Source organism: Pezoporus occidentalis, unplaced genomic scaffold (genome assembly GCF_034315485.1).
Source record: "Pezoporus occidentalis ecotype Australia unplaced genomic scaffold, CSIRO_AGI_Poc_V1 ctg221, whole genome shotgun sequence".
NCBI classification, from domain to species: Eukaryota; Metazoa; Chordata; class Aves; order Psittaciformes; family Psittacidae; genus Pezoporus; species Pezoporus occidentalis.
The window spans coordinates 1057793-1079050 of NW_026914084.1; the positions used below are offsets into that span (position 1 = coordinate 1057793).

Below are 21258 nucleotides of genomic sequence, written 5' to 3' on the forward strand. Positions count from 1 at the left end.
ATGGCTGTAAACCAGAAAACCGAACTTCAGCCAGTGGAAATGGCTGAACTGTATTCAAGAAACAAACTTCTTGATGAAGGACTGTTCTAATAGTCATACTTTGAACTGTTTCCATGTGAGAAGTTATCAGCCACATTTGGGGGACAGAAGATTTTCTTTCCTAGATCTTTTCACAGTGAACTTGCTGTATATATATATATATATGGCAGAACTGAGGAGCTTGTGAGGCAGGAAAATCTTTATTGTTAAAACTGTGTTTAAAAAACAAAAATAGTAGTGGAAAGGACTGCCTCTGTTCCTGGATGGTTGTAAACTAGATGTTAGTGCTCTGATATATGTGATGCTTTGGAACAGCAAGTTTCAACACATAAATAGTGGCATTAAGTAGCCTTGAAGCTCCTGCATGCTTCTTTAGTGTCTTGCACTTGCTTGGGGGCCCTTCTGCTTGTGAAGTCAGACCAGGGTGGGTTTTTTTTCGTTTGGTTTGGGGATTTTTTGTTTTTATTTTTTGGTTGGTTTTTGGTTCTTTTTTCTTTTTCAAGCAAGGTCAGGATGTTACTGTGAGAACATCCAAAAGCAGTTCCATTTGCCAAAATAAGCTCAAATTTGTTAGTGAATTGACCCTTGCTTATGTCAGACCCTCAAACAGAAAGAAGCTTATTGATAAATGAATGGCGCTTTTTTTGTTGTTAGTGTTGTGAAAGTGTCCAGAATTGTTCTTCTGGTGTTTTGTGACTGAATGTATAAAATTGTTTGTTCACCTCACGGGGGCCCTTGCCCCGGTACTGTTTCCTGCTGCATGCCAGTGCTGTTTGATGGTTTCACTGGAACAGAGATAGGAAGCCTCACACAGGACAGAAAATAGGCAGGATAGCTCACACAAAGACCCTTGGCCACAACAGCGGCTGGAGTGTGGACGACAGCAGTGAGCACTGTCAGCCACATCGATGTATTTGAGCAAAGCTAAATCTGCCACCACCTCCCCACCCCTTCCTCTTCTCTCAAGCTTTAAGTTTGTGCTTTCTGAAGTAGGGGAAGTGCAAAACCCTCCTTTTCAAACGCTAATAGGTATCTACCCATCTTCTGTTCCCCCCTGCTTACCTGCAACCTCGGAAAAAGAGGGTAGTGGGCCTTTCTAGGAAGACAGTAGGGGCAGCTGCTTGTCAAGGAAGGGAGGCAAGAAAGGAGCTGCCTCAGAGTTGCTTTTGATGGGTGGTTGAGGACCGGCCTGTGGGTGGACTGGCATGAGAGAGAAGCCGTGTTAAAAGTACAAAGACCTTATAGTGAAGCTGACCCCTTGCATCAGTGGGTGGATGCCTCTTGGAGTTCTGAGTTGGTCCTGTAGAGAGGAGGTGGTCAGTGCTGCATTTATATATCCATCTTTCACCATCTGGGAAAGCAAGGGAGATGTGTATATCTGCCTGTTAACAGCTCACACAGGGAATGTACAGCATTGTCACGTACAGGTAAAGGGAACACGTTGTTTTTGCCATGCTTGTAAAACAGTTTTCCCAGGGGTGTGGTAAACTTGTTTTGAGACAATAGCTTTTGATCAAGAGACCATGTTGTCCTCTGCCTGCTGAGCTTACTCTCCTCGCAGAGAAAGGTGAACCTTCTGGGTGTGGAACCACATGGTCAGACCCTTCAGATCCTCTCCTGTAACAGGCGCTTCCTGGAGTGGTGACCCCTTTTTCTCTTCCATCTCTCTTTCCCTTGCACCCTTAATTTCTTAAAGTGCAGTGGCTTAGCAGGGAGCAGGTGGGTGATGATCCCCAGCTGACTGGGAGCTGGAGGGAGAAGCAGAACACATAATGGCTGGCAGGAGGAGATGGGTTGCCACTGAGCTGGGATGGGGTACAAGCTTTGGTCCTGAGGTTGTTTTCATTTGTTCTGCAAAGACACCAGGGGCTCTTGCCTGAGAGTACAGGTCAGATTCGGAACAGGAAAGCTCCCAAGACAGGTCAGAACCTCTACCACAGTTTATCTCGTTACTGGGGCACTGGGAGGGGGATTTTGGAGGAGGAGGAAGTGGAAAGCCTTTATTATTATTTTTTAACCAGAAATTGTAGTGTCAGCCCAAAGAAGCTTTTTGCAAACCTGTCAGATATTAAGCAGCTTTTTTAATTTTTTGTTCTTGTTGCTTTTAAATCTGAAGTATGTTTTGAAGCACTTTGGAAATGCAAAGCACTAGGAGTGCTAAGTACTCCTTATTGTCTGCCTAAACGGGGCATTTGAAAAGCAAAAGATATATCTGCTTCAGGCCGCTGGCTGCTCCTTATCATTCTCCCAGAGCTGCCACCCAGACCTTTGCCTCCCTCCCATGGCTGAAGGGGGAGCATGCTCCACTGCACCAAGGAAAGGCAGGCTTCCCAGTTGGGGAGAGGAGAGTGACCAAGTTCACCTTTGGGGTCCAGGTTGGCTTCTTCTCTCATGGCCTCCTTTGTCTGAAGAAAGGGAAAAATGAAGTTGAGTTTCAGTTTCAGTGGTCCTAGTCTGGAACTACGACCATTTATGCCAGCTCTGGAGACATCTTTATAGAGTTTACTGTCTGAAAAATTGCACCTTATTAGCTTTGTTGTGGAATGGGGCGAGGAGGGGTGGGTGAAGCAGGAGCTGTCTTCAGTAGCTGCTGGATTTTTCTAGAGGCCATTTCCTCACCTTATCCCCAGCATAACGGCAACAAAAGAAGTGAAATCATTTAGATGAAGCTTTTTGTTCTGTGTATCTTGAGAACCTTTTGAGCAGGCTAAGATGAGATAATCTGTTTTTCCTCACCTAGCCAGCTCTGCAGCTGCGGGAACCCCAGCCATCCCCCTGGGTTTCAGCACCAACCTTTCCCCTCAGCATATGCACAGCATTGGGACCCTTCTGCACACTGACTCATCCAATTTGGTACGCTCCCTTTCAGCTGGGAGAAGGAGGAGTAGATGGGGGCTTGGGTTGGATAGAGGGGAGGGTCCTTGGTTATTTTTGTTCTTGTCCCTTCAGTTGTTGCTGTTGTTACACGCTAGAGTATCTGAGTCTTTGCACACGGAAAGCTTCCTTTTGCACAGAATGAGCTTCTAGCTTTTGTACAGACTAATTGAATGTATTTGGGGAGGGGGGGAGAATAGGGAGTAAACCAATTCCAAGCAAACCAATCGGAGTATAATGCCTTTTCTGAGCGAATATGTGCTGTAAAAGGAGATTGTAATAGCAAAGGGAGGGCAGGCTCAAGTATAATTTGACACAAAGCGTGGTTTTATTTTTGTACTGATATGGATAAGAGACTGTACAGCATCTATTTATTTAGATGATTTATGTGGTAAATGTTGCAAACAAAATTATGAAAATATTAAATATGAGAACTGACATTTACCTAATGGTCTGTGTGGTCATTTACTTCCTCTTGCTTTAATTCCATAGCTGAATTATTTTCCGCCAGTTGCTTCTGTTGGTATAAACATGCAGTGTGGCTGGAAAAAGAATGGAAAATATATGTGCATGTGTAGGAAAGACCAGTGAAGGACGGATGAAGTCTGGAGCCTGCAAAAGGCCATTTCTGACATTACTCAGTACTTTGATTCGAGGAGGTCAGGATCTGACTAATTTTTAATCCACGGGGTAAGTCGGAGCTCTGCAGAGGTGACCTGGGATGGGTGGTCCCTGATGGATGAGAACTTGAAGAGGAGCACGCTGATGGGAGGGAGGGTGGCTGCTCCTCTGGGCTTAGGGAGTTGTTGATGTCCTCACACAAAGCTGTGGTGCCAGGACAGCTCTGCTGTTAGCAGAGCGATGGTGTGCCCTGTATCCTGCATCTCCTGCAGGAACGGAGAAAATCTGAGATGATGACTGGGTTGCCACATTGGTTGCCAGCAGGGAAGTGGCTCTCCTCCTGCAGGGCTTCGAGAAGCTCCCCCAGAGCACCACAGCTCCTGGGTGAAGTGTGGGCCCCTGATTCACTGCAGGTGAGGAGCCTGAATCCTAGTTCTGATACTCCACAGATACTGATACTCCTTGGAAAGAATCTTAGGTGTCCACTTTGGTTTCTCACTTGTTCCCTCAAGGCGTGTGCCTCTCCATCCTCAGTGGGGCTTCAGGCTGGCTGTTAATGGAGGCACCTCAGCAGGCAAATGGGGCTGTCTGAGATGTCTCTGGTAGCTATAACGTGGAGCTAAGAATCCCAACGCAGCTATGATGTCAGTCACAAAGCACAAGTCACACAAATGGCGGGGGGTGAGGTACGTTTCCTGAGTCGCATGTGGCAGCATAGCTAGGTCTTGCCGGTGCTACCAAAGCACCCCTGGCAAGCTTACCCTCAGCCAGGCATTGGAGTGATGGCATCAGAGGAGGAATCCAGCCAGCCACTTAGTTTCTGGCACCAGTGAGTGAGTCAGGTGAAGTTGTAAGGAACTGCAGTGCAGAGTTACGGGAAAGCCTACTCTGGAAATTGTTTCTTCCTACCTCTGCCAATGCTGCAGAGGCTGGCTGGCACCAGAAACTCGTAACAGCTTGCATGTGTTTGTTGGATTAAAGGTTAATCTGGATAGTACTTTTTTTCTTTAATAATCTGTTGCTATGCTGTGCTGCTAATGCATACAGGACAGCCGGCTTGCCTTGCACAGCTCTCCCCTACAGGATCCCTCGAAACAAGGGCACCAGGATGTGCCGCAGGATGTGTCCCAGGCCCCTGCTATGGTAAGGCAGCACCTGACAGGAGAAACAGAATGGTCTGAGCCCCTCAGTGCTCCCTGAGAAGCACGGTGTGGAACAGAATGTGCAGCCCCTGCAATGGCAAGCACTGTCAGGAAGCTGGCAGTCACCTCCTGCCTGCTCAGTGCCACTCATCTCCCCTGCTCTTGGTCCTTCTCTTCCCAGTATTTTGCTTGCAAAGTAACTGGTTTTGATGCAAGGATGCAGGAAACCACAGAGACTTGTGTAATCGTTGTGTAATCATCCTGATCCACTGGGAGCTGGGGCAGCTTGGGAATCTGTAGGCAGGGCCTGGAGATACTGCCATACCCCAGCAGCGTCGGCACTGCATGAACTACCCCATGGGCCTTCTCCTCTCTCCGCTACGTCAAAAAGTTACCAGCTGGAGGGATGGCTGTTCAGCCGCTTCTTGGGCTATGCTGAGCCACCCATACCTGCTGAACGGAGAGGTACATGGGCAGCTCTGTCTTTGCTCTTGCATGTTTCAGAGTTTTCAGCTGGAAAATCTCACATTTTGACATGGATTGACCATAGAATCACAGAACAGTTTGGGTTGGAAGGGACCTTAAAGATCATCTTGCTCCAATCTTCCTGCCATGGGCAGAGATGCCTCACCCTAGACCAGGTTTCTCCAAGTGTTTACTTAGAAACAGACACAGTGTTTGCTTGAGGGGCTGAGGTGGGAGCAGCTACACCAGCTCTGGCTGTAGGCATGGGAGTAACAGCTTTTTTACAGCAGCCTGCCACTCCCGACAGCACCTCCCTGGAGCAAACAGCAACAGAGTCGGCTCATCAGCCCTTGGAGTTGTTCTAACAGAGAGAAGCACTGATACTCCTGCCAGGTCTGCAAAAAAACGAGCCTGAAGGCAGTTCTTCGCTTTGAGCAGGTGAGTTTCCCATTATCCAGTGCTATGTAAAACATAAATGAAAATGCTGTTGCACCTGTTGCTCTTCCCCTGTGCTCCTACACCGCTTGCTAGGTGGGGAAGGTCCTGTTTTCCCCCAAAGCTCATTGCTTCTCGGTGTTAGCAACAAGTGCTGCAGGGTGTCCTACGGCACCAGGGTCGTGCAGGCAGCAAGGTGCCCCAAAAGTACTTTATTTCAGTGTCTGTAGTAAACAATAGATGTTCTGGGAGAGTCATCTTCCCAAGTTGATGTGGGTATTTTTGTTTTACTGGAAATGTGAATGAAACAAAGGAAAAGCTCAACAATGCTCTGAACAGCTGGATATTCTGCTGCTATTTAGCTTTGTCAAAGTGAAAGTTAGATGAAAGAGCCCAGGGCTGGATAATGCCTGTACAATGACTGCTCACAGCAATTGGAGCAGTGGCTGTGGCTGGAAAAGAAGGTCCTGCTGATGAAAGGAGAAAGCACATGGAACTCTCCAAAACGCCGCTGCCCCTTCTGGTCCCTGGATCCAGGGTGCCTCATGCTCCTGCCCTGAGGTGAGGTGTAGTACTTGTTCCTCTGCCTGCGGACAAGGCTATCTGTCAGTCACAGCATGTGTGTTTGCAGAGCTGTGTGAGGGTTTCTGCCCGCTTTATTTAGGACTGCCTGCTTTTTAGGGTGGCTGGTATTGGCAGTTGGGAGCTCAATTATTTGACGCTCAGCTACAAGTGCAAAAGCAGTTGTTCAAACAGAGTGAACACTAACAAATACGCTAATTTAACTGTGGATGGTGCTAATGAACACTTAATGTGCAAAGTTAAATGCAGTTAAAAAAAGTGAAAAGCAAAACGCAATGGGTGTGATCGTTCTTTTGAAGTCACCTTCAAGCCTATAGAGAATTGAGATCATTTTAAAAAGTGGTGTCTGGACAAATGGGGCAGTTCAGAAGTATTTGTCCTGTTCCAGGTGAGAGTCCCAAGTGATCTGTCTGGGCTTTTGTTCTCAGTTGGTCTGTGATGATAAATACCTAAGAAAAGGACCTCTTGCAGCCTGTTCTCAAAGCCAGTGGTATGACCTAAAAGCAGAATTATCAGTGCAGTACACTGTGGTTCAGTCCCTGACCACAGGAACACCTTCTTCTCTGAATTGTTCTCATCTCCTGAGCCAGGGTATGTGTGACTGTCTGTCTGTTGTCTCTGTCAGCCTTCAAAGGAGGACGGGGCAGTGGGGAGCATGTCTCCTCTTGAGTCACTCTTCTCTGGTCAGAGAGCTGGTGGTGGCTGCAACATTTCAACTGCCAAGATGAAGAAGAACAAACCACTATGACAGAACTTGCCAGAATCACAAGCAGTGAGGAAAACCCTTGTTCTCCTCACTGCCTTGATCTTGGGATACCCATCCCTGCTCCTACTGATAAATACAGGATATTTTCCAGAATACTATCCTTCTGGGTGGTACTTCGGAGCCAGAGGTGGAAAGGGAAAGGGGAGGTGGATGGAGAAAGGGCTAACAAAGCCTGAGGAAGAGCAGCAATAGCAAATTGCCCTCACCACAGCTCCCCCTTTCTCCAGAGGGTACCATTCTGAAATACACACCCTCCTCACCCCAAAAATGGAACTAAAGCAGGGGAACATGCTGTTTTGCTGTGGCAGCTGGTACTTCCAGGTAGCCAGAGGACCACAAGCTCCACGTGAAGACAGTTACAAGACCAAGAGCTTCCATTTTGAATCACAGAGAATGAGTTTAGACTGAGGTTTGTTTCTGCAAATTAAACAGGGTTTTGCAGTGACACTTGGGGCAGGGAATTCCTCTAAATGACTTAACATTTTTCTATATATTCTTTAAGGTTTATGTTGCATGCTTGGCCCGTTTACCTTGCAGGACCTTATACTGGCTCCGAAATGAGAACACACACAAGCGCCAGCCAAAAGGGAAAACCAAAAGGGATCTAAGTGCATTTACTGCTAGTTGTTGCCCTGGTAGGCACTTTAGGGTGGGTGACGGTGAATCTGCCTGTGGAGGAGGAAGCAGCCGCCATTATTTTAAGTGGAAAAGAAAGGCCGTGTTTAGGCGGGAAGGGGCTGAGGCACCACAGCCGCCATGCCGAGGGTCTGCCCGGGAGGGCTGGGCTTCCCTCCCCGCGGCCCGCCGGGGCTGGGATAACGGGTACCCCCCTCACAGAGGGAAATGGCGAAGCCCCCTCCCTCACACCGCCCGCCGCGCGGCCCCTTTAACGGCCGGCGCCTGCGCGCGACCCCCTTCCCTTAGCAACCGCCCCGCGGAGCGGGAGGGGAGGGGAGGGGGGAGGGTCACGCGCGGCCGCGGCGGGAGGGGGCGCGCGGGCGTGCGCGAGCCGGCGGCGGCACGAGGGGGGCGGGGCGGCAGGCAGGGGGCGGGGCGGCGCGGGCGGGCAGGCGGGATTATTATGGGCTGTGGGCGCCGCCGCCGCCGCCGCTGAGAGGAGCAAGATGGAGCTGTCTGCAGTGGGGGAGCGCGTCTTCGCCGCCGAGTCCATCATCAAGCGGCGCATCCGAAAGGTGAGGGGCTCACCGGCCTCGGGGTATGAGGGGAGCGGCTGCGGGGCATCCCCTGCTCCTCGCTGTAGGGCCTCGGCCGCGCCGCTCGCCCGCCTGCCGAGCCCCCGCCTCACCCCCCACACACACGCACACCCCCCCCACTTCCCCCAACCCCACACCCCCTTCCCTCATCTTCTCTCTCTGTGTGCGTTGCAGGGGCGCATCGAGTACCTGGTGAAATGGAAAGGATGGGCCATCAAGTGAGTGCATCCCGAGGGGGGGGGCCTCCCGCCCGCGCCGCCCTGTGGGGGCCGACCCCGGGGCGGCGGGGCCGGCTCGGGGAGGGATGAAGCGGGATGGGATGGGGATGGTGGGGGGCTCTGTGTGGAGGTTGGTGCACTAACCCCTTCGCTTGTGTGTGTCCCTGCCCTGTCGCCCGTGGCCCGGCAGGTACAGCACCTGGGAGCCCGAGGAGAACATCCTGGATTCCCGGCTCATCGCTGCCTTCGAACAGAAGTGAGTGCTCATTCCCCCACCCCAGCTGGGGGCTGCAGCAGCTTTGGTTTGGGTGGGAGTGGGAGAGGCTGTTCAGCCTTCTCTTTTTCTTTTTTTTTACCCTTTTTTTTTAATTTTTTTTTCTTTTTTAACTTGTATACTGTTTCTCCTTTTGAGAAAAGTTTTAACTTCTTGACAAATTTGACTCCCTCAAGGGAACGAGAGCGTGAGCTGTACGGGCCTAAGAAGAGAGGACCTAAGCCTAAAACTTTTCTGCTGAAGGTAACTCTTATTTAAGTAACTTAGGCCTAGCTAAATGCTTCTCAAACCTCGCTAGTGTGTGCCCTTGGAAGAGCTGGACTTTCGAGTGACTTGTGCCCGCTGCTTGGCTTGGGGGATGTGGGGGCTACGTGATGGGAAAGCGGGTGGAGGGGAGAGCGTGTGTGCATGCAATGAGTGCCCCAGAAGGAGAGTCGGCACATGTGGATGTGTACAGTGAGGCTGCGATCTCTTTTTCCAATATCCTTTCTCTCTTTACGGCCTTCTGCTGCCGCAGTGGAGAGCTAGCCAGCCTTGTTCCCTCTTCCTTCAGCAGCCTCTTCCAGCCAGCTCAGGCCCTGCAACTTAGCAGCATGCTGAGCAATTGGGCAGCTGTGGCGGGAATCCTGCTGCCACTTGTGCTCCTCTGGTTATGTTTCAGGATGTAGGTGCTCTGTGGGAGTTTCATGAACGGTTCATGTTTTGATCTGTAAACTACAGGCTTGTTTTGCCTTTTTTCTGGGGGGGTGGGGTGGGTGTTGTGGGGGGAGGAGTGCATAGGATAGTGGCTGAAGTTGCCAGTTCCCATCTGATAGACCCAGCATCTCTGTAAGAAGCTGTCGTAGCATCTCTGCTTGCTGACAGTGAGGAACGAGGAAGGTGGTCCTTAGTGCAGCCGCCCCCCCCCCCCCCCCCAATTTTTTTACTTATTTTAATTAAGAAATGCGGTAGCTGCATGACTGCTGTGAGAGCTCTGTGAATTTATTAGCTTACAAACTCCTTGCTTTGCTCTCCTCTTCACCTTTCGTCTCCAACTGTGTCAATATCAGATTTCAAATGAATGTAGAAACAACACACCTTTGTATTATTAAGACAGATGAGCGAGTTCATAGCTGTCTTGGTTTTGATCTGGTGTAAAGCCCTGGAACAGCTAGGGTGGACCCTGTGGTAAGGCATCACTATCACTAAGTCATCCTATGGCTTTGGGCAAGTCATTTAGCCGTTGTGTATGTTTCCCCATCTGAGAAACAGGTTAATACTTTCTTTGCCTGGCAGTGATAGGAGCTTTACTCAAGTCAGTGAAGCACTTTAACTGTATGAGCACCAGAAAGAGCAGAAAGGAGTAGGGTGTCACCTCTTATCTGCTTTAAGAGGACATAATGAAGCACACAGAAGAAATGCAGGAGCAGGCATATTCCCCTGATGCCCCAGGGGACTCTGATTATCCTGAGAGTCCTTCTGATGGAACTGTCCTTCTCCCTCATCGCCTCTTTTTCTGGTAACAGTTTTCTGTATCTGCAGACTGAGAGCTACAGACGTGACTGATACATGCTACCTCTTATGCTTTATTCAGAGAAACTAGACTAGTTTGGTTTTCGCTTTCTGGCAGTCATGCATTAAATGAAACCCTTGTGTTTAGGTTTCCAACAATGCAGAGGAATGCTTAAAGGGGAACCACCAGCTTAAAATGGTTCTCTGCTTGAATTAAAAAATACTGGTATTTGTAACACTTGACATGGTTCAGAGTGATAGAGAAGTGTTTATGCTGTGCTTTTAACTTTACTGTGTGTAATCAGTTTCTTTTGTTTCTGAATATGATGCGGCAAAATCCATTCCCAATTTTTCAGTCATTTAAAAACCCCAAACCAACCTCCAAACTCAAAAATAAAACCCACTCATTCCTCCTCTTCTCCTCTTGCCCTTTAAAAAAAAAAAAACCTAAACTTGGAACACAAATGATTCAACAGCATCCTTTGAATCACACCCCTGACACGTTTCTGTGGCACATCTTCCTTCTACCAGCTTCTCAAACACAGCTGAAAACCTGTAGGTTTGCAGTGCTGGCTCCGTACTTTATAGAAGATGGATCGCGACAGCAAGTGAGATGAGCTCTCCTGAAGGCTGGTGCCACATTGTGGGAAAAGCTGGCAGGGCAGCTCTGGGAAATGGAGCTGGTGAACCCATTTGTGCTCTCTGACTTGCTGATTTTCTGTGACTTTGTGTCCTACCCTAAAAATAACACCCCAGGCCAGCCAGCAAGAAGTAATTCTATCTCAGGCTAACCAGCCCTATCTGAACTTGTCTGAGCTCTGTTCAGGCAGGCCATTGGCAACACAGGTAGGGCCAGAAACAGGACAGAGACCACCAGGATAGTTTGCATCGTGTGCATCTCCCTGTCAGTTCTTCTGAGGTGCCAAAGATGCACGTTTGACCTCTGCTACCCTGCAGCACCAGTGCTGCTGAGAGAGGAGTGGGGTTTGATTCTGCCTTGCACATTGCTAATGATGCTTTTGGTTATTCTAACTGCAGATTCTCGTGCCAGTGAGCGTTTCAGAAGCAGGGGAAGAAATCTGATTCTTGCATCCCAGAGGGAGTCTTTGGAGTTGGCAGTTAGAACAATATTCTTTTTGATCTGTTAACAGATTAGGCCTGGGTGCAGCGATGTTTAAGCAGGAGTCTGACCTAGGACTGTTTTGGTAGACTAGTTTGCCCTCGACTCAGTGGCTTGCTAGGATTTTTCAGGTGTATCAGTGCTTAAACTTGGGCTTCCGAGCCACTAGTAAGGCATTGAAATACGTGGTCCGATACACCACTCTGTCCGCTGGCTTGTGAGGGTGATTTAGTTTGCAGTTGGGGCTAGGTTTATCCTAGGATTAGTTCTCAAAAGCTGTGGATAGGCACCCAGGGGAATTTTCAGAAAGCATTCCAGCAGGTTAGTGCCTCATGCCTTTGGAGAAGCTTTGAAAGGCTGCATCTTTGGCCACCTGCTGCCTTTGTAAGCCAGGCTCCTGTTGCTGAGAGCTGTCTAACATTTGCCCTTTCCATCAGACTGCAAAGGGAGATTACAGCCCAGGCTTTGTAACATCGCTATCAAGATGGCCATTGTTGAAAGTGACCCCTCCAAAGTTTTGGGTAGGAAATGGGTCTTTATCCTCTTCATACTGGGGCAAACTTTCCCACAGCTGAGATCAAGCTTGGCAGGAGGTTGTAATTCTTGGGAGGTTGCTCGTATGTCATAAGCATTGTGCTGAGTGTATGGGAAGCTGAGTCCTTGGTCTGAAATGGGTAGCTCTGGCTTAAGGCTCTTACCTTACTACTTAGGTGTCCAGCTGAAGTTATCCTTGAGGACAGGCTCTTCAGCTGCAGGTCAGAGTGGAAGCTGGTGTGAGGTTAGGAAGAGTCACAGCACATGCTTTAGTGCTTTTCCTCTCTTTCCTCTGCTCAGTTTGCTCTTTTTATGTTGCTTTTCCCTCGGCACTCTGCTGTGTGGAATGCAGAAGTTGCCAACTAATCTAATAAAGTCTAGCAAGCGCTGTTAAGAGACAGACCGCTGCAAGCTCTGTGGGTGGCTAGCAAAGACCCCTGCTTGGGATGGCTGTAAATACTAAGGTGAAAAGACTGGAGAAGGTTAATGGGCAGGGAGAAGTAAGGGCGAGTAAAGCAGAGCCCTAATGGGAGGGGGGGAAGAAGGGGACAAGCAGCATGGTGTTCTGTCACTTTGCCCTTCCTTGAACTCTAAAGTTGGGAGTTGGGTTTCTTTTGATCTCCTCCCTGTTCGTAAATTATCCCCAAGTGGTTTGAAAACAGACCATTCCCCTTTGTAGTATTTTGTTCCCCATCCAGTAGGGAAACTTAGTTTATGGCAGTGTTGCTTGGGAGAACCATGCTATGAACTGGCTTGCTGTTGCCTTCTCGCTTGGAAGACTGCAGAAGAAAGGGGGTGATAAAAAGGACGAATGGCAGCCAAAAAGGGGAAAGAAGAGCTTTTGGAGCAAGGACTGTGGGAATGTAGATAGAGAATAAAGGACAAAGCAGAACCAGTAATTTATGAGAGAGTCGTGCTACCGTGGTGCAGCAGCACTACTGGAAATGGCTTGATTTTGAAATAATTAACTAGAAATCCATTGCCTTACAAGGATTTTTTTTTTGTCTTGTTTTTTTCTCCTTCCAAATTGCAGAGTTTTTGATACAACTCAGGTAGCAGAGGCTTTTCTAAGCACATGTCCATGTACGTGCCCGTGTGCCTCAGTGCGTTAAGGGAATGAATGAACAAATATGCTTGCTGTGCCTCAAGGGACACTTATTCAGAAATAGTATGGAACGGGGGAGATATACCAGTTCCCAGGGGCAATGAGGGAGAGCTGTACAGGCTAAATAAAGGTGATATGTATCCCAAAAGGGAAGAGGGGGAAGGGCAGCAGTCCTAGCAATTGACATGCTCCTATAATGGAGCACTGCAGCAAGCCTCCAAAAGCTGCATCCTGATGTAGGCTGAGCTGTAAGCAGAGAGTGAATTACTTTGTATACATGCTGAGTACTTCTCCAGCAGTGAGCAAATCCTGCAGGTGAAAGCTGCAAACCACAGAGAGCTAGTTTCCATTTGGAAAACTTCTGAGTTAAATAGCAAACTGTAGTGAAACAGCTGAAAGGATTAAATGGGTTTGTTTTTCAAAGACCTTATGCACATATGTCTCATGAGTGTGACAAAATAATGGATCTGTAGCAGGGAAAAGTGCGTTTCCAACAGATAAAACTGAATGCTGAGTCTCTTCCAAACCAGAGGTAGCAAGTTATTTAATGTGAAGTTGAAAGTGGGAGAAGGAGAGCCCAGAAAATGTGCTGTCTTCGTCAGGGAAGAGACCTGAGCTTGTATAGTTGATGCCTGAATAAACCTGATCCTGTGGTAGGAATACTGAGCTTCACAAGTGAGAAGGCTCTGGAGGCTGGTTTTAGATAAAGGAACTGATACTATTTTTCTTGAAACCTTACCTGGAAAAACAAGCTCAAGGTAAGCTGAATATTTGCATATTGTTCTTTGGAGCTTGCCCTAAAGCTGGTCACTGGGGGATAGCAGTGTTGCTCCAGGGGAGAACTGTTGAGTGCCAGCTTACCCTCTCTCAGTAATCTGGCTAAAGAGGTTGATGCTGCACATAGTCTACCTGGAGACTACTGAAACTGGAATTTAATAAATGCAGAGAGCTGAAATAGGAGTTAGAAATGGCTTCAGCTTGAGGAAGTAACTGGAAACACAGACACATAGCAAGTAAGGGAGACCTAGTGGTTCTGGCACACTGGAAAAGCCTTAGCAGGGCTCTGTGCTAGCTGCTGTGTAAGCGCAACACCCAAGACGGGTCTCCCTGTCAAAACAGGACAGGAGCTGATAAATGCGCACAGGCTGGGGAAGGAAAAATCAGCAGGACTATAGAAGTGGCTGGGTAGTGACCATCCCAGCATTATCCCTTTTCATTTAACGTGGTTGATGGGAAGCTGTGCTGAGGAATTTTGAGGTGTATAAGGCAACTGTGGGTGTTTGTTACTGCTTCCCCCTGGCTTGGGGGAGGCTGCCTCCTTTCTCACATGGGTGATGTAAGGCAGTGCTGTGGGTAAGGCAGCAAATAGACTCAGAGCAAAGTGGCACAGAGAGGGCAGAACTCACTCCAATGTGTGATTTTTGGGGAAGGGAATTTATCAAGATGTGTGGTGTTGGTGGCAGGAAGGGCCCTGAAAGATGCCTGTGTCTACCTGCTGAGGCTGTGGACCAGGGATTTTTTTACTGCTGTATCTGTCCTTCAGTACCCTCTGCCTGACTCCTCTGTCTTGCATTTTGGACTGGGACATAATGTCGCGCTTCCTCTCAGCTGAGCAGTGGTAAACTGGCAAGAAGCCCAAAGCATGAGAGCAGCAGTGCTAGGACTGGCTGTGATGGGCAAGGAGTGGAAAGGAAGAATGAAGTTGTTAATCCAGGCTGTGCTGGTATGTAATGTCAGAAAGCAAACTGTAGCTTAGCCTGGTGTCTGCCATCTGCTTCAGAGGGACCTGTGAAGAGAAGAGCAAGCAGAGCCCTAGATGTGTATCTCTCTGTTCCTGTCATCTCCTCATGGGATCTCTGGGGTCTCTAAATTGTGGAACATTGAGATGGGGTAGTTGATAATGTGGTGCAGGGAGTTTGTCTCGTGCTGCTGCTGTGCTCCAGCATGTAGGACATCTGGGACAAGAACTGTGTTCATTTTCTGAGAAGTTTTGGGCATGGAATAATGTACAAGGCTGAGCAAAGAGAAACTAGCTGAAAACTGGGATGCTTCCTGCTACAGCAGGGCATGCTGGGGTTTGTCTGCCCTGGGGACACTTCCCTCTAGCTAGGTGAAACAGCACCCTGTACAGCCTAGGGTTAATATGGAGAGCATCTGTGCCTGCCTTGGCATTGTGTTATTCATCCCTGTTTCTTTGTCAGTCAGCTAATAAAAAGTCTATAGCACCTGGTTCAAATGAGCCTTCAGTCTGCATTTTCACGTACAGCTGGGGAAGCAAGCCTCATCTTTGCAGTCCTTTTAAAGACAGGATACAAATAGTACTGAAGGGCATGATCGTCCAGCATTAGCCAGGGGGGAACAAAATTTCTTCACTTTTGTTTTCTGCTTGCTCAGGATCTTCTGTGGTTCCCATGGGGATTTCGGTGGAAGAAGAGGGGCACTGGGTGGCAGCAAAGCTGTGGGGGTGTCTAGGGCTTTGAGCTTATTGTGCAAGAGCCGGCCTGGGCCCCTCGCTTAGATGTGTTAGATCCCTGCCTTTACACACACATTTTTTTCCCCAGGCGTTTCTCTGGTTTGAGGCACAGGCTGCAGGGTGACAAAGGAGATGGTGTTGGAGTGCTTAAGCTCTTGGCTGGCAAGAAGCCATCCCGATCTTGGCGTTTGCTAGGGGGCAACGGGATGGAAAAGTTGGGGAAGAAAAGCAGCTGTTGTCTATAGCATTGCAGTTCTTGTCGTGCCCACGAGGTGGGGGAAGCTGCTTGCTGCATGGGCGATTGGAGGGGGCTTACAGTGGTCGCAGGCAGGAATTAAGGAAGGGGATGGTTTGGGCAAGGAGCGAGGTGCAGTTGGGAGGCTGAGCAACTGTGCTCTGACAAGGTGTGATGTAAGAACATGCTCTGGGTTTCCATGCCCACAGGGTCTTCAGGTCATACTGCCTCAGCTTACCAATGAAACTGTTGTTTCTGCTGCCAGAAAACATTCCCATCTGGTCCGTGAATCAGGGCAGGTTTTGGCACTGTCTCCAAGCACGAGAATTGCTTAAAAGTCTTGTTCCCCTGCCCTGGCTTTTGGGAAAGACAGGCACTGAGCAGTTGAACGGGTGCTGTTCCTGCTCTGTTTTATTAGTAGGTTTCAAGTGAGTGTGGTGGTCAAAAGGACAAAGCAGCCTCTTTGGAGATGCAGTTAAACTTGACTTGAATTCTAGCTGCTTTGTTTTAAATACTGTCTATACCTCGCTTCCACAGCAGAGTGAGGATAAACGCCTGCTTGTGATCTCTAGTTGAAGTTAAGCTTTGGATCTCTGCTTTTCTTGTGTTTAGCTAAGATAGCTCTGTCAAACCACCCTCACCTGCCTCCATCTGTGCTCCTCAAGGCCCCTGTCTGCCATGCTTTGTAGAGTAAATGAGTCTGGTTGTGGAAGGGGAAGAGCAAACTGGATGCGTTCCTCTTCCTCTTCTACTTATTTTGTAGAGGACTTGGTACTGTCCCCTGTCTTGGGACTAGTATGTGATTTTTGGATGCTAACCCAACACTAACAGTCCCAATGCTTAGGAGGACACTTAGTTATTTGGCTGACAGTGGAGGGTTGTGCATGTTGCCTGATGATGACTGAGGAGGACCTTGGAAACTATTAACTGTAACCCTGAAACACGGCTGGAGGGTGGCAGTTTCCTCTTGTGGAAAACACATGTCAACAGGGGCACAGCCTAGGGAGAAATTAGCTACTCAGAAAGGATGCAGACAGTACTTCCTGCTTGTAGGGGGACTGTTCCATAGCCATCAATAGTCCAGAGGTGCGTATGTGGTTTTGTCATTAATGTGGGTATAAATGTGCCATGGCATTGCTGAGGTGAGAAATGCCTGATTTGAGATTTGGCTGCTCATAGGCTGCCTCTCTGACCCTGTTTTGTTTTCTCTCTCCCCACCACCGCAGGCTCGGGCCCAAGCAGAGGCCCTCCACATTGGGGATGTACACTTTTCTGTCAAGCCTGGTTCTAGCACCTCCTCTCCCAAGCTCCACTCCAGTGCTGCGGTGCACCGGCTCAAGAAAGACATCCGGCGATGCCACCGCATGTCCCGGCGTCCTCTGCCCCGTCCGGACCCCCAGAACAGTGGGAGCATGGCGGGGGGGGCTGGCATCCGTCCTCCCGTCTCGCCCTTCTCGGAGACCGTCCGCATCATCAACCGCAAGGTGAAACCTCGCGAGCCCAAGCGCAGCCGCATCATCCTCAACCTCAAAGTCATTGACAAAGGTGGGAAACCAGCCAACGGTGCCGGGGGCCTGGCTCGGCCCAAGATCCCCTCCCGAAACCGTGTCATTGGCAAGAGCAAAAAGTTCAGCGAGAGCGTTCTTCGCACCCAGATCCGCCACATGAAGTTCGGCTCCTTTTCACTCTACAATAAACCGTCCACTGCACCTGCCCCCTCTCTGGAGGGCAAAGGGGAGGCTGAAAGTTCCCAGGCGGCCTCCTGTGGGCTCATTATGGGTTCCACTCCCTATGATGCCCCCAGCTCCAGCTCCTCCGGCTGCCCGTCACCAGCCCCCCACTCCTCCTCTGACCCAGATGATTCCCCTCCAAAGCTGCTTCCCGAGACCCTCAGCCCAGCCATTCCCGACTGGCGTGAGTCAGAGGTCCTTGACCTCTCAATCCCACCTGAGTCAGCTGCCACCAGCAAGCGTTCTCCCCCAGGAGGCTGTGGTGGGGGGCAGACGCCCTCTTTATCCCTCTCTTCTTCCGACCCAGAGCAGGAAACCGGCGACTGGCGTCCTGAGATGTCCCCTTGCTCTAACGTGGTGGTCACAGATGTCACCAGCAACCTCCTCACCGTCACCATCAAGGAGTTCTGCAACGCAGAGGATTTTGAGAAGGTGGCGGCAGGTGGTGGTGGAGGAGGCAGCAAGTGAGCAGCCAGGTCCCCCCACTCCAGTTGTGTGGGGGGAGCTCTACTGCGAGAAGTTGTGGTGCAAATGGCTGTCCTCAGTTCTCTCCTTCTCCCCTTGGCTGTCCCTCTGCCCTCACTGCCACCCTTCCTCCTCCTCTCCCCCTGCCCACTCCCTCTTGCCTGGAGGCTGGAGCGTGTCAGTGGTGAGGAGTTGGGGGCACCCACTGTTCCTGGGTGTCACTGCTGCTGGGAGGAAGCAGGGAGGGTCATGGTGGGGCTGGGGAGTGGTTGTTTGTCCTTGAATGTGGTGTTGTCCAATGGGCGGTGGAGCCTTTGGGGATGAGGGATGGGTGAGCATGTGTCTGTGTGCCTGTGGGTGTGGTGGGGAAGGTGCTCTACCTCCTCCTTCCCCTTCCATCACTGACAAAAACTGAAGAGGAGCTCCAGACCCTTGAGGGGAGGATATAAGAGGATTGGAGCCTTTGCCCATGCCCCCCAAGCCTTCTCCCATAATGTGCATGCAGTCTCTTCCATTCCTGTGTATCCCCTTGCCATGACACCGATCCTGCCATCTTTCCCCCTCTTGGTCTGCATCTGCCCTCTCCTCTGCTATCCTCATGGTAGTTCCTGACCCAGATGCCCCCAGAGTGAGGGGAAGAGGGGCAGGTGAAGCATCATTCCTGGAAGGTGCTTGAGACGAAGCTGGGATGGTGGGGGTGCCCAATGCAGCGTACACCCCATATCGGCTTCCCCTTTCCTTTGACTATTGGTGCTACCTTGGCAGTTGTATGGGCACTTTCAGATGCCCTGGTCCCTCCTCTTTATCTTCCAACTTGCTCAGCTTTGCAGGGGAAAGGAAAGGAAAGGAGAGTCTGATTCTGGCCCAGATCTTCCTGCTGGTGTTCATTACTTGCACTTGCTTGAGGGAAAGAGCATGAAATGTCCTTCCCTAGCCTTTCTGTGGTGGGAGTGGGCTGGGCATCCAACCTTCAGTCTGGGGGAAGATACACCAACAGTATGATGCTGCCCCAGCTGGGAGAGACTGGTCTCCCTCCTTGCACATAAGCTTCCCCCCAGCTCCTTCAGAAGGAGGGAGGGATGGATGCTAAGGCAGATTGCTTGCTTTTCCTGCTTCCTTTCGTCTCCTCTGCTCTCCCCTGTGGTGGATGGCCTGGAAGAGGGTTCCCCTCTGTTTCCAAGTATCTGAAATAGCCCTTACAACTGTCAACCAAAGGTGCTAATAAGAAATAACTCTCTCACATTGTATGCATGTGCGCTTGATCTCTTCCCCCGGAGCTGTGAACTGATCTAGAAATTCCTTCTCTTTGCCCCAGCAAGTAGGAGTGAGCAAGATCATAGCTTACTCTCCCCCTGACCACCTTTGTTCACATCCAGAATAAGCTCTCTCTTTGCCTCCCCTTTCTGACTTGTTCTGTTTCTGTGTGGGTCCTAAACTTCATGGCAAGATACCGTTTCCTTGCTCTCCCTTCTCCCCCTATTTGCACAGGACTCAGCCTGTAGGGGCAAGGGAAAGAGGTGCTGATCCGTTGGTGGGAGAGCCTCACCCTCTCAGCCCTGTCCCTGGTATTTGGGAAGGGGCAAAGGGGTGTCACTTCTACGTAACTTGCTGCAGAGGTGAAAAGGGTGGAAAAACTTCCCCATGCCAGGGCTCACCTACTTAAGGATCTGCCCTGGGTGGGTGAACACGAGTGGAATTAGCCCCTCTGGTGCTTCTATACAAAGATGCTTGTGGGCTGCTGGCTCTGAGGAGTGCTTTTGTGTGGAGTAGTGATTTTGTGGTTCCAGCGGTCTGAGGATAGAAGGGAGGCAGTCTGTGGGAGAGAAGTAATACATGTTTGCCCAAGAGGCAGTGATGGCGTGGTAGAGGGACAGACCAGCTTCTGACCTTAATATAGGGCTTCTGTGCCCAGAGCTTGTCTTTTCCCTGCCTCCAGTGCCTGGGTTGGTGTAATGCTGCTCTCCCCACAGGCTCCTCCTGCCTTGCGGCCAGTGGCATTCAAAGCCATGGGGCAGGGTGAATTTGTGCCACTTGCAGTTGGGTGTCTGCGCAGACAGTCCGAGGGGGATTCCAGGTGCTGTTAGCACCACCCTTTGCGCACCTCTTTCTTTTTCTTTCCTTGGTTAAAGAGCTCAGTGGACTCTTGGGATGCAGTTGCATTCACAGTTGAAGCTAGGGGCAGGGAGAAAGACTTCCCCGATCCATTCATCAAGCCTAAGGCTTCCTATAACTTGTTGGACTTGTGTGTGTGTCTGTATTAATACCTGCCTGTATTTTTCGTGTCTTGATTTGGGGTTTTTTGCATCTTTCCTGTGCCTGGCACACCCGGGGATCCCTTATTTTAGCATAGCCTATCCATTTGACTGCAGCCTCAAAGATGAGCAGTTTGTAGGCATGGGAAAAGCTAGGAAAATAAAGCTAGGGAACTAGCAAGGAGATTCTTCTCTTTTTCCCCCCTTCCCTTCTCAACTAGAACTCTCCTGTGGCTGTGAGATAAGAGGAGCTTTGTGGGGTGGATGCAAACTGGCCAGTCACTTTAGGTTGTTGAGTTGCTGTTTAGTGTGTATGTGATGTGCTTTGTTTTGTGGTATTGAGGTTCTGGGAAAAAAAAAGCATTTAAGTGGGAGATAAAAGGGAACTTTAATAGGAAACTCTTGATGTGTTTTGGCCAAGATGTGTTTGCTTGGCAGGATTCTTTTCCCCAGTGTCTCTTGTATGGTGTTCTTTGGGGGCAGGGGACAGGAATTGCTTAATCGAAGGGGTTTTGCCTTTCTTCAGAGTGATAAGCAAAGGGACTGTCTGTGAAGAGCAAAATAGTGGGTCATTGTAGGAATACCCCGTGAGGACCCTCTTCCTGTGGTAAGGAGATGAGGGGACTTGTAGCAGAGGAACCTGTGCAGTAGATCCTCTTTGTGAAGGAAGAAAGGAGTATGATCCGGCTTGCAGATACGGCTCAATTTTTTGTGTGACAAATATCTCCCTGGGTGAGTCACCAGGTGGGGACCAAACCCTGAACCTCTGGATCCAAAAGGAGGATCCCATGCTGGGTTTGAGTTAGAAGTTTGCTAACTTGAACACACAGCAGCCTCAAGTCTCCTCAGGTGGGTGAGCCACTTGAGGCTGACTAACCTACCTTCGTATTCACATGGGTTGCACTCCTTCTGAATTTTTGCCCTTGCTCCTTAACGGAGATGGGGAAGTTCTATCCATGCCTTTTCAAAAGGGCATTTCATTGAGGGAGGAGTTTATCTGAAAGTATCCCCTTCCCTTCCCCATAACCCCTAGGAAAAAAAACAACAGGGAAATATTCTCTGTGTCTGTGCCATGTTTGTTCTCTTGTTGTCGTGTTTTTAGAGGAGATTTTATGATGGAGTGGAAAAAGTGAAATGATTAGTTTTGCATAAAAAAAAAGAAAAGTTTAAAAAAAATTTCTACAGGGAGAGAGCGAGAGAGAGTTTAAAAATGATTAATAAAT

At 49.6% G+C, this 21258-nt stretch overlaps 1 protein-coding gene across 2 annotated transcripts; it reads left to right on the plus strand.

Moving 5' to 3' along the window:
* Positions 1-7966: 7966 nt before the first annotated feature.
* Positions 7967-20696, plus strand: CBX6 (chromobox 6). 2 transcript variants are annotated; one of them, XM_062620546.1, is made up of 5 exons: positions 7967-8117; positions 8313-8356; positions 8547-8612; positions 8807-8873; positions 16869-20696. In XM_062620546.1, the coding sequence occupies exons 1-5, from the start codon at positions 8049-8051 to the stop codon at positions 17784-17786; spliced, it is 1164 nt and encodes a 387-aa protein (XP_062476530.1). In that variant the 5' UTR covers positions 7967-8048; the 3' UTR covers positions 17787-20696. The 2 variants fall into 2 exon arrangements, with proteins under 2 accessions (XP_062476530.1, XP_062476529.1); XM_062620545.1 differs by having other exon boundaries at positions 7968-8117; positions 16815-20696.
* Positions 20697-21258: the final 562 nt, after the last annotated feature.